This window comes from Xiphophorus maculatus, chromosome 19, assembly GCF_002775205.1.
Source record: "Xiphophorus maculatus strain JP 163 A chromosome 19, X_maculatus-5.0-male, whole genome shotgun sequence".
Classification (NCBI taxonomy): Eukaryota; Metazoa; Chordata; class Actinopteri; order Cyprinodontiformes; family Poeciliidae; genus Xiphophorus; species Xiphophorus maculatus.
This window is the reverse complement of record NC_036461.1, coordinates 2070408-2083213: the sequence shown is the minus strand read 5'-3', so window position 1 is coordinate 2083213 and position 12806 is coordinate 2070408. Positions and strand designations below refer to the sequence as shown.

Genomic DNA, 12806 nt, shown 5'->3' with positions numbered 1-12806 from the left:
GTGGTTTAGAATTTATCTGGAATAAATAATATACGGGAAGCTAAGTGTGCTAAACGTTTTAAAAGTTAGCAAAAACACTAATGGGATAAAAAAAATTAATTAGCGCCACTATTTGTGCATTAGCAGAAGTGTTCCCGTCCCTAGTAATTACTTTATCACATTGAGAAGCGTTGGGTTGTTTTTTTCCTGCTAAAACAGCTTTTTGTATTTCCTACAGTTATGTTTGTCAACATTAAAGCGTGACAAAAAGAAGCAAATAAAGGAGAAATCTGGAAGAGAGTTAACGTAAACACAACTCCTTAGGCACATATTCCAGCATCTCTTCATCGCTACTTGTGTGTCTTGAAGTCTGAGATGTAAATCATATGTGACAGCGCTCTGATATGGGCTAATAGGGCCCTCAGATCTGAAAGCTGAGGGCCATTTCAGCAAACACTCTGCCGTGCAGCCCGCAGGTTGTTTGTCTCACACACACACACACACACACACACACGCACACACACACACACACTCAGAGGTAGCCCTGAAGACAACTAAGAGGCCATTTCTTGACTGACCATAACTCAGCTCATCACACACACACACACACACACACACACACACACACACACTTAAATTTACACAAATAAACAACCAACAAGAGACAAAATACACATTTTGTTCTTCCATCTACATCTTAAAGGGGACCCATTATATAAAATTGAATTTCCATTTGAGTCTCAACTGCTTCTAAAAAACACCCAGCTGTTTTGTGTCAGTAAGTTAAGGTTGTTTTGTCTGGAAAATGAGCCGCTTCAAAACCATTGTTAAGTCACGCTGTCATTACCCAGCAACCCCAGGGGAGTTCTGCCCGTTACCTAGCAACCAAATCTGAATTTCATCACTGTACAATGGCTGCTGGAAAAAACAAGTGTGTTGTTGGTGACTTAACATCCAGAAACCACTTGCTGCATTCTTGTTGGTTGTGCAGCAGGCTGCACTTCAGCTTTTCAAACATGTACAGTTGTATAATATTGAGTGTCTGTTTGCAGCCATTTTCATGTGCGAGTGTAAATGTTGAGTTGGTGGGTGTGGCCAGCAGCTTATTTGTATTTAAAGTGACAAGAGCCCCTAAAGCAGCTCATTCGGAAAGGAGTAGACCAAAATCTCATTATTTAACAATGATTTTGTGAAAAACATGTAACAAACATGTTTTGAATAGGTCATATATCTATCCTAATGTTTATTTTTGGGTTTTCCTGGTTGAAGACATCCATGCCTCCCATCTCTCAGCGGAGTATCAACCTGTGTGTGTGTGAAGGAGGGGGTTGGGTGTCTTGGTCAGAGTATTGACTCCTAAAACAGATGCCGTTGTGTGTGGGCGTGTGCGTGCGCATGTATGTGTGTGTGTGTGTGTGTGTGTGTGTGTGTGTGCCACCTATGTCAACATGGTCGGTCTCCGGACTCGATGCTGCAAGCAGATAGGACTCTGCCCACAGAGACGCAGAGTCTAGACTCCAGATGTGTTCACACACACACACACACACACACCCCCACACACTCCTACGCACGCACACACACACGTCACATTCAACAGTCCACTACACATAGAGTTTACTATGGATAGTGTAAATACTTCTTAGTAAGAAGTATTTACACCCCTTAAACTTTTGCACATTTTGTCACTTTAAAACCACACATTTCTGTGTATTTTATTTATTCTACCTTTTGTCTAACTGACTAATAACTCTTTAAGTAAATTAGTTATTTAATTTACCTTTGGGATCAATAAAAGCATTTTTGAATTTGAACAGCTAAAACTTTGTCAGATTGGATTAAAAGCATTTGTGACTTTTTTGAACTTCACTTTAGAGTGAAGTTCAAAAAATGTATGTGAAATAAAATATTTGATGGTTAAAATGGTAAATAACATCATATTGTGTTGGGTCTGTTTTGGTTTTGGATTGTTTTCTTTCCTTTTATGTTTCAGAAAAATTATTCAACGATTGTTGAACAACCAAGTGACTCTGGTGTTTTCTTCCAACTTTTGCTGTCGCCAAAAGTTCAAAAGTCTAATAAAAGATTAATAAACACAAAAACAAAGATATTATATATAATTTTAGTATATTTTAGTTAGTTTTATAGATGTGCGATTTAGTTCTAGTTACAGTTTTTCCTTGTTAATTATCTTTTTTTCACCAAAATGCTTCAGTTTTTAGTTTTAGTTAATTATAATAACCTTGGTTGCTGGTGCAGCGCCCCCACAGGCGAGGAGGGGAAAAGGTTTGTCAAACTGAAGTTGAATCACAGCAGCTGAAAATGAACAAATGTTGCAGTTTCTGTCTCAAATTAAACTAAATATATGAGACAATCAGGTGTGAAAACACTTTGAAAGAATCGTATATCTTGTAAATGATTCCAACACAAACTTTACACACATATCAAGACAATCCCAAGTTACAGCACTGCAAAAACTAACTTTGACTGCTTTACTGGTGTTGTTTCACAGTCGTGTGCATTTAAATTAACAGCCACTTCTCTGAAAACTGCACTGAAATAAACAGAAACATATGCTGGTTGCATATGCTCAGCACTGCTTTATTTAGACCGTTCTAAAGCAACACAACGACGAGGGTGTTTTTGTGAGAAAGACACATGGTTAAATTGCAACTGTTATACAAAACAAGTCTCGGGGAGAGAAAAAGTAAAGAGCAGAAGTGTTCGGAGCACAGATGCACCCGCTCTCTAGCTATCTCCTGCGCTTGTGGGTATAGTGCCGATCCAGCTATTCTTGTTGGTTTGTTAATTGTTTGTCACCCACCAGGTGCCATCTGTCTGTAGTCCCACAGTCCCCGAGCCATGTGGGCCGGCCTGCCTGGCGCCTGCCAACGTCACTGACCTGCAGCAACCGTCCACACCTCCGTCACACACCTCCTGATCCGTCTGGGATAAATAGCTTCTCCCTCAACTTCTGTGCCGCCATAACGGCTTCCCAATCTGTCCTGTGTTGGAAGGCGAGGAGGGGGGAGGAGGGGTGACAGGAAGAGAGAAGAGACACAGAGAGCAAGAATAAACAAGAGCGATGGATGGAGGCAGAGATAAGACGTCTGTAAACTCTGATTACTGAAGCTTCACAAAGAAAACGGACACTCAAAAAGTCACAAATCAGCCAATCATCCCAAATACTACAAAGCATGTTTTCCTTTTCATCAAATGTACCAATTCCTCAACAAAGCAGAAGAAACGTCCTGAAGTTTGAAAATGAACATCAGAAAGATGTGAAGTGACTGTGAACACAATGTGGACGTGAAGAGGAAAATGACTCCACTGCGACTGCAGGCGGTTGGACTCCAATAACAGAAAAACACTCGCTAGATTTATCACTAGAGTCTGAAAACTCGTTCTATGTAGCTACAAAGTTGCTAAGTTGGCCACGCCCTTAGTGTGTCCCGACTCCGCCCACTTTTGATTTTTATTTATTAATTTGGAGGTGGGGTTAAGTTTTCACATACACTTTAAAGGGGCAGTTTTATGTGTTTTCCAGGGATATAGTAAAATTTTATAGCACAATCAAGCATTTACCTTCAGTTGTTATAAAAATCCTGAAAATATTAAATATGACTTAAAATATATTTATCATCCTGATTCAACACCTTGAAATTGGTACTCTGTCTCTTTAAAAACTCATGCTCTTTCTGAAGCTCTGCCTCCATGAAGTCATCACAACATGGCTCCTCTATTAATCCTTTAACAATGTTATACCAGCTTTTCTCTGAGAAGAAGTAGCTCCTATAATGAGCTCAGGTGTTTGCTAATTGCTGCTGGCTAGTGTGAAGGAGCTGGGTGGGGGAGGAGCTGTGTCTCAAAGGCGGGGCCAGGTCCAACCAGGCGTTTTGCAGAAGGATTTCTCAAACATGCATGAAAGAATCAAGGCAAACAGTTTTATGGGTTTTTTTTTGTTTTTGTGGGGTTTTTTTAAAATCAAGGCAAAACTTCAGGTATGTTTATGATGAGGGAATGACATCATAACAAGATGTATGGCTCAAAAAGTCATTTTTACACAATACTGGTCATTTAAAGTGAAACATTCACTTTACCTAATACCTAATAAAGTGGCCAATGACTGGAAATAAGGATTACCTTTAGTTATCTTTATTCTTTGACATTTATCTCAGTATTACACATCATGTGACTATGTGACATCACATAGTTCTCAAGTGATGCCAGTCCTGCGAACTTTGTAACTGATAGCCATCTTGGTGGCAGTTGCTATGACAACAATGAACAAACAAGCTTAGAACAAGCTCTTGCCTCATTCCTATCTTATAAACAATATAAGTACATTACATGTACTACTCGATTACATTTGAGTACTCCGTTTCTCAAACTTTTTCAGACTGAGGACCACTTGACCCATTTAATAAACACCCACTGACCACAGATCCTGAAATAAGGATTCTCAGCTTTCCAATGATGTCAAACACATGGAAATCAAAACAGAAGTTGTTCTTTACTACCAAATGTTGTGTTCATCAATAACATTCGGGTCTTAGAAGCACAATAAAAGAATAATAGAAACTCGAGTTTCTTTGACAGAAACAAAAGTTCTCTCCAGCACCATTAAATATAAAAAGTTATCCACTATATCAATTGTTTGTTGTATTTAAATTATCTTTAATTTAATAAAAATAACTGGTGACGTATAAGCAGAGCATTATAAGCAAGCAAAGTCGTAAAAAATAATGAACAGTTCTCATTCAGACTTGAGTCCTACTGTTACAGCATAGAGCTCGTGAACTACACGGTAAACTACACGGTAAACTACACGGTCAGCAGGTCTGACTTGTCTTTCTCTGATCATGAAAATAATCCTGCCATTGTTTTCTATCTTCAGTTTTTCTTTTGAGTGACCCAGTTTTAAACTACTTATCCATTACTATTTTTAACTACAATCCCTTTGTAAGCTAACTGTTTGCGCCGCACTTTGAGATCACGTCACGGCAAAAAAAACAACAAAAAAAAAAACGGTCGTTTGCATGCAGTATCTTGTGGATCTCTAGGGGGCGCCCGTGGACCACCGGTGGTCCGGGGACTACAGTCTGAGAAAGCCTGCTTGAAGATAAATATCAGTGATATTTACTGCCGAGATAGCAAGATTAGTTTAGCTAATGAAGCTTTTAGCTGCTAGCTAGGTGTACTTACTCTGCCAGTCTCCAAGACGTTGTTATTCAGTTTGTACATTCGTTTAAACATTGTGTCCGTCCGTGAAGCACCTCCATTTTGTTCGCATTCTTCCTGATCATCAATTAATGAACTAAATCGTAGTACTGAGGTCGGAGGCCGCCAGTAAACGTTTGACATATTTTCCTTCTCCGTTTCATTCGAGTCGATCCCGACAGCAGCCATTTTGTTCAAATATCATTCTCTCGCACATTAAGTGTGTGCGTTATTTTTGGTATCGAAGCGCATGCGCAAGCCTATCTAAGACCGCGCGGATCACTTCCGGTTCAGAACTGTGGGCGCTATGTATCATAACCCTAGCAAACCAGAAATGTCTCCTTTTTTTTTTTTTTTTTGCCTCGCAGCAGTGAGAGAGCCGGGGATCCCAAACGGCGGAGCAGGTCACCTTCACCTGATGTTCGGGCAGCTGCGCGTTGAAAAATGAGATCAGCTGCTTGCTCACCGGGACGCGGGCAGCAGCCTGGAAACACCCAGGGCCAAGAGCAGCGACCGGCATGGGGCGGCCTAGGTGCAGTCTGCCGTCCCGGGCCCAGGCGGGTCACCTTGACGACCGGGCCCGGCGAACAGAACCGCGCCCCCCGCAGGGCGAACGGGGAGGTTTGACAGGTAATGAGGCATCGCAGTGAGACTGGAGCGGAGCTCGGATTAACCTCATGTGAACAGAAACGGCCCTGTTTGTGTTGGAGGGACAGCAGCTTGAAGAGAAACCTGGGAGGAATTTTATCCCATCAAGAAGTAAGAAAACAATAATTCAACATATTTAAAGTAAAAAGTATTCAAGTGTCCACGAAGTTATTCAAGTAAGAGTAAAAAAGTATTTGATGAAAAGTCTACTCAATACGAGCAACTGATCAAATTATCAATCACTTAATATGTCAAATTACATCATCAGGCCCACCACAATATCAAGGTAGGAGGAAATTTTGATATTTTAAGGAACAAAATGACAAAACTTTATATAAGTTACAAAACATAACATTTTTTCCAAATCAGTTTCTTTCAATAAAAAAACTTTATGAATGAAACTTTAACACAATCTGCAGGTGTGTGTCTGTGTCTGGTGACCTTTTGGTTAAAACATGTTTGTTTGTTTTTCATTCAATGGGTAGAAAATCCAGAACTTTTACTCAAGTAAAAGTACCGATAGTACATAATAAATTTACTCAAGTAAAAATAAAAAGTACAGCGAAGTAAAAATACTCCTAAAAGTACATTTCTTCAAAAAAGTTACTCAAGTAAATGTAACTAGTTACTACCCAACTCCGCATTTATTTGAGCAAATATTTGGGAAATAAAGTACTTTTAGGAGTATTTATCTATTTATTTTATCTTTATCTGAGTAAATTTGTTAAGTTTCACTGCTACTTTAAACACAAAAACGTTAAAGTATTTTTGGTGTAGTTTCTAATGCAAATATTTTACTACACTTGAAACTAATTTAGAAGTAACTTTTTAACCAGATAGGAGAGCTTGTTGTAAGTAAATAATTCATTAATATTGATGAAAGCGTACTGGTTCCACTGGCAGATGATTTCACTTACAGCAAGGACAAAATGTCACATTATGAATGAAATAATCTACATATAGAACCAGAATGTTTTCATCTTTCATTTTGTTCTCCTCTGGCTCCCTGAGGTTATTTTTCATGTTTCTTATTAAAACATTCAACATGATCCAGGCTCCTGTCTGCGTTTTGATCCATCACAGTTCATGACACTGTGAGATACTATGTTGATGCACCACTTGAAAAAACTACAAAAATGGCAGATCGGGGCTGAATTCAGAGCAAAACATTGCAGTTCCTCTTAATATAGACAATTGAATAATTTACTTGTGAAAAGGAAGAATTGAAAAGAAAGACATCTTAAATAAAGGAGAATCTAACATAAGGTTAATAAAACTACTACAGTTTGTACAGATGTTTGTTTTGCTCAGTTCGGTTTTACCAGAAAGCTGAAGGTTAGCACAAAATAAATGTTCCACCTTAATGTTTCTCTGCTCCCTCTGTTTGCAGTTTGAATTGGCCCGTTACGAACTTCAGCTACTAAAGCCCTCAGATGCTGGTATTTAGTTATAAAAATATAAAAATGGGCAGCAGTGAGGTTATTTCCTTAGCAGATTTCAGAAGATGATGAATGATTACAGGATAAGTGTTCTTGCTAACAGCAGCCCATTTTCTCCAAACGTTGCCGCAGATGCTGGCGGCTCTGACCTCAAGTAATTATTAGATCTGGTCCCACTGGACAGATTTCCAGTAACACTCCTGCATGGAACTGGAGACGGGCCTAGCAGGTCCAAGACATGATTAGCAGCACCGGCGTCCAACTCGGACCCAATGTCCAGGTCCGGTTTGAGGAGAGGAGGCAGAACTGATGACTGGTAATGATGTCACAACGCGGGGCGCCATGGAGGCCAGTCATCCACCTCAAACCCTGTCATCTGAAATACTGATAAGAAATAAAAAATGTTCCCATCCCCGACTGTCAAAGATTTCTCAACATTTCCTTTCTCTGCCAAATTTCACCAAGTCTGTCAGATTGTAAAGATTTGGAGTAAAACCATCCATTTTGGGAAACTGAAGAGCCTTGCCGCAATGCATTGTGTGTCACATATTTAGTTTAAAACAACATATTTAACTCCAAATTAAATCTTTAGTTAGCAAGCTAAATATTTGGTTTGAAGTCAAGAATTTATATTTTATTAGCTTGCTATTGAAGCTAAATATCTAGTTATATTTATCTATCTAAATAGTTGGAAATACTTAGTTTGCTGAATATTCAGAACTTTGATATTTAGAGTGAATAACTTGAATTTGAAAAATTAACCTGCATTTTTTTCTACGTCTCATTTTTGGTTCTGTATCTTTAAAATTTGCGCCTCATAGTGTTTGACATCTTAAAACTGGCAACTTTGTCAGAATATTTGTGGGTTTTATCTATTTCTGGGCAGTTATGGCCTTTAACTCCTTGAATAATGGAGGTCTGCTGTATATTAACTCATATTAAAGATGGAAAATTTGCCTTTTTAACATTTGTATGTTTACTTTTTATTTCAATTTACCATTGCTGTTTTTTCTGAGCTAGGAAATGTGTCATTGTGACCAAAAAGGTTCATGTTCAGGGAAGACTCTCAGGCTGAACTCTTCTCCAAGTCACCACAAAGAAAGGGAGGGAAATCATAATAATGATGAACAGTTGAAATAAATTACAGCTTCCAAACTCAAACTGTGGCTTCCTGACATTAGCTGCACTCATCATATTAAGCTTAAGTTGCCAAAACTGTGATTTAGCTCGACCCAGCCTATGAATCAGGCAATTACAACATTCTCAGCTGTGACTTCATAAGCAGATTGTTTGATAAGATGCAGAAAACTGCTACTTTCATAGGAAATTCTTGCATTTCAAATGTTGGAGGAAGTAGTGGCTTTCTGTCGCTGAGCATTTGCAACATGTTAGGCATTATTATCATGTACGGGGGCTGGGATTGAGCTGTGGGAGGATCCTGGCAGTTACCGGGCTGAAGCCTTGATCCAGTGCGTCTAATCACAGCAGCTTTGGTTCAAACATCAGGAAATCATTTACATGGCGTCGACTCATAGGGAGAAGTTATGACAGTCGACTCGCTCACTGGCAGGAGCCACGTCAGTCTGTACAAACCTGTTTGAAATAGTGGGAGAAAAATTAATGCCAACATTTCAGAACTTCAGCTAAAAAAGAAGACTCCTAATCTGTTGCCTTGTTAACGTAAAGGGGAAATAGTAACATTGTGCATGTTTTATACCTCCATTTTGGTTTCTACTGCTTCTAAAAACAGACCAAGCACTTAAAAAATAGCCAGTCGGTTTTTGGCAATAAGTTCATGCTTTTGTTGTCTGGAAAATTAATCTTTTGAATCTGATGTCACAAATCAGCAGGCACTGTCCCTGTTGCCTAGCAACCCCAGCAGAGTTCTACCCGTTACCTAGCAACCTCAGCAGAGTTCCAGCACATCTGTACAGCTGATTTTCCCGTTGTATGCACTGTATAATGGCTGCTGGAAAAGTCAAGTGTTTTGTTGTTGACTTACCATCTAGAAACCACTTGTGTTCTTATTGGTTGTGCACAAGGTTCCACTTCTGCTTTTCAAAGATGTATGGTTGACGTATGTAACTATCTCCTCGTTAGTACAGTGGTGAGTATCCCCGCCTGTCACGCGGGAGACCGGGGTTCGATTCCCCGACGGGGAGTGAAGTTTGTTTCAGGTCCCTCTTGAAAATGAGATCTAGATCTCAACAGGGTTTACCTGATTAAATAAAGGAATGGTTGTATTATTGCGCATTTGTTTACAGCTATTTTCATGTGTGAATGTAAACGTTGAGTTGGGGGGTGTGGCCAACAGCAGATTATTTGGATTTAAAGTGAGAGAGACCCTAGAACATCTGACAATAAGAAGAACTGATCAGACTAAAATCACATTATCTATGAATCATTTTGTTCAAAAAACGTAATGAACATGTTTTGTATAGACCATAGATCTATCCTAACCTTCCCAGGAGGTTTTCTATCAGAATTAAATCAACAAAGAATCCAGAACGTCCGAAGCTCTGCAGGCCTCACTGTTTGAGGAAAAAGAACATCAGAGCACAGAAACATGATCCAAAGCACAAGTTCACCTCTGGTTGGCTTAAAAGGAGGGATTAAAAGTGGTCTAGTCAAAGCATCTGATTGAGATGGGCAAGTTGTCCTCGAAAAGCAGCCAAAGCAACTGAATAAAAACAATTCTGTAAAACAAAGTGGGACAAAATTCCTCCACAGAAAATATAAATGACTGTTTATGCTTGATCTCTGTTGTTGCTGCCATCGGTGGAACAACCTTTCCTGAGGTTCAGGGGATAATTACTTTTCACATTTTTTTTTTCTTTCATCATAAATCAAATCATCTTTTTAAAACTGCTATTTTTTACTCACCCGGGTAGTTTTAATTTGATGTTAAAATACTTATTTCCAGCTCTGTAAATGTTCAGCGAGTGAAACTCTTTCAACTTTACACCATCACTTTAGTCCTTCGTCTCAAAATGCAACTTTCCATTTAATCTATTTTTTCTGTTAAGGGTATGGACAGATAGATGCAGAGGTGGTAAAAAAAATATCAACTAGCCCACTCAAAATATGTCTCATGGCTTCAGTTGGATGCATTCCAGCTCTGGCATAACCAAGGACGACATATTTATGGGAAGAAGAAACAAGCCTCCCCACTGCAACATGCTGGACTTCTTCTCTTTTAATCTCTCCGTTAATTAGGAAGGATCGTTTTCCACTTGAACTCATCTTGAAAATGTCTGAACTTTTCTCCACAAATCAAACATGGACACTGAGTTTAATTAGACTCAAGACTTGTCTATTGTTTATGTTTTAACAGTGAAATATTTAGCGATCCTGAGCAGGTTCAGATCGACCCACCGTCTCAGATATGGAGATTTCAGCCTGATCAATTTTTCAGGTATTTTGGGGCTCCTGTTACTTTAAATCTAAATAATTGACTGCCTCCCCCAACTCAACTTAACTTGGGTCGCTAGGTAACGGTGGAACTCTGCTGGGGTTGCTAGGTAACGGACTGAGCTTGGCTGGGGTTATTAGGTGAAAGGGCAGTGCTGCTGATTTGTTGCATTCATAAAGTTATTCTGCTCATTTTCCAGCTGATTTTATTGCCAATAAGCGTCTGGGTGTTTGGTTTTAAACACTTGGTCTGTTTTCAGTAGAAATACAAATGGAAGTACAAAAATGCCCAAAATGTTAATTTTGCAAATCAGATCCCCCTTTTTAACAATTTATTTATGATTGCAAAGTACTGTCATTTTGGTCCTTAAATTACCAAAATTTCCACTTAACTTTACATTTTAGTGTCTGATGATGTAATTTTTAAACATTAAATGGTTGATTATTCGATCAGTACTTGAGTAGACTTTTTACCAAATACCTTTTTACTCTTACCTCAGTATAATGTTTGGGTACTCTGCTGTTGCCTCTGGTTGTCTTAAACTGACCAGGCCTAGAAAACCACCAGTTTAGACGCGATTCAGTTCCTAAAGCAACAGCTGATGGGCTCCAGCCTCAGTGGCGTTCGTTCGTTACGCCGAGTCGAAGGAGGAAGTGTTGTGATGAGACGCTGCGGCGGTGTGGGTGGCTGGCGGAGGCCTAGCGCTGTCACCATCCCCTGTGTTTGGATTAGGCCGCTGCAGCATGTGGGGGGAATCAGCGTGAGGCATCACACCTGGAGGAAAAGACGATCCGGCCCCCGGTGCAGTGGGCCCCGGCTCCAGCCAGTCTAGCCAGCATCTGGAAAGGATATGTGGGGACGCGGCTGAGTTCGCAGGCTTCACGGCTGCTTCTCACTCCACGCTGGTTTAAAACATGCGCCGTGAACGACTGCGGTAAAAATAAAACAAGCACTGAATGAGAATTTGTGTTATAAATAAACACTTCTGCTGGAGTTTGTCTTCTTCCCTGCACTTTCCAATCTGCTTGGCATAATGTTATTGTGTTGTTGGTAAAATAATATTATCTTTCTTCACTCACTTTACCTCCAATATGTTTCCACTTGACTCATCTTGGCGTTTACACGGCTGCAGACGCCAACAGTTTTCGGTTACTGTTTAGTTTCATTTTGGATTGCTTTACCTCATAATGTTCAGACATTTTTGTGTGTTTTGAATGAAAAATGCTTAAACTAAAGATGCGTTTCCACCAGCTCTGTTTAATCTGCTTTAATCCAACTCCAGTCCGTTTGCCTAGAAAGTCCGGTTTGGTTGAGGAACTCTGAAAAAAGTGAACTCTGATCCGCTTTGATGGAAAAAGCCAGCTAGCTATCGGTCTGGATTTGGTTGAAGTGAACTCTGGTTCAGTTTGAATGCATATGTGAACACCAAGTGGATCGGAAACCACTCCAAAAGCAGGAAGTGGACTGCAGCGCAGGGCAATCTGGGTAAATACAACCAAAACAAACGTGCTAGCCTAGCGCTAGCAGGAGAAATAACACATGATATTTTGCCAAAGACTAAAGAGAAATCCTCCAACACTATAATCTGACGCCTCCATCTTGTTTCCATCTGGTGAAGAAGGAAGTTGCGCTCAGTGTCTTCAGAGGTTTTTGTGTTGTTTCCTTCAGTGGTTCTTGGTGCAGCGCCCCCACAGGCCAGGAGGGGAACAGGTTGGTTTGATTCAGAACAGAGAGAGAGAACCACAGCATCTGGAGGTGGAGCAGATGATGCAACTTAGGTCCCAATAGACTCGAGAAAACTGGACTGTCAGGTGTGAAAACACTAAAATATTCAAAAGAGAATGCAGTTTAGAAAGCTGAAACTTCCTTGGCACAATGCTACACAGTTTCCTGAAAATGACCACATTTTATCATAATATAACCGAAATGTTCAGTCAAATTTACGACCGAGGTTTGTAGGACAGAGTTCGGTTTAGCGCTCAGACATCACCAACCGAACCGGACTTTCTAGAGAAACGGACTGGAGTTGGATTAAAGCATCTGAACACCTTCGCTTCGTTTTTCTGTTTTGTGTTTCCCATAAACCTCCAGAGAGTGAATATCTGCAGAAG

General features: G+C 39.9%; 1 protein-coding gene and 1 non-coding gene across 5 annotated transcripts in view; one reads left to right on the top strand and one right to left on the bottom strand.

Annotated features, from left to right (window-relative positions):
• Window positions 1-12806, bottom strand: part of LOC111612245 — an 85894-nt gene that overhangs the window by 24929 nt on the left and 48159 nt on the right. For 2 of the 4 annotated variants that reach the window (XM_023352768.1, XM_023352769.1), the window contains one exon: window positions 2879-2981. In XM_023352768.1, the coding sequence (XP_023208536.1) occupies window positions 2879-2981 (103 nt within the window). Of the gene's footprint in view, window positions 1-2800; window positions 2982-8732; window positions 8877-11189; window positions 12132-12806 lie in introns of those variants that run through there. The other 2 variants (XR_002754481.1, XR_002754480.1) reach the window with 2 other exon arrangements.
• trnad-guc lies at window positions 9374-9445 on the top strand. The gene has a single exon. It is a non-coding gene; the product is annotated as a tRNA-Asp (tRNA).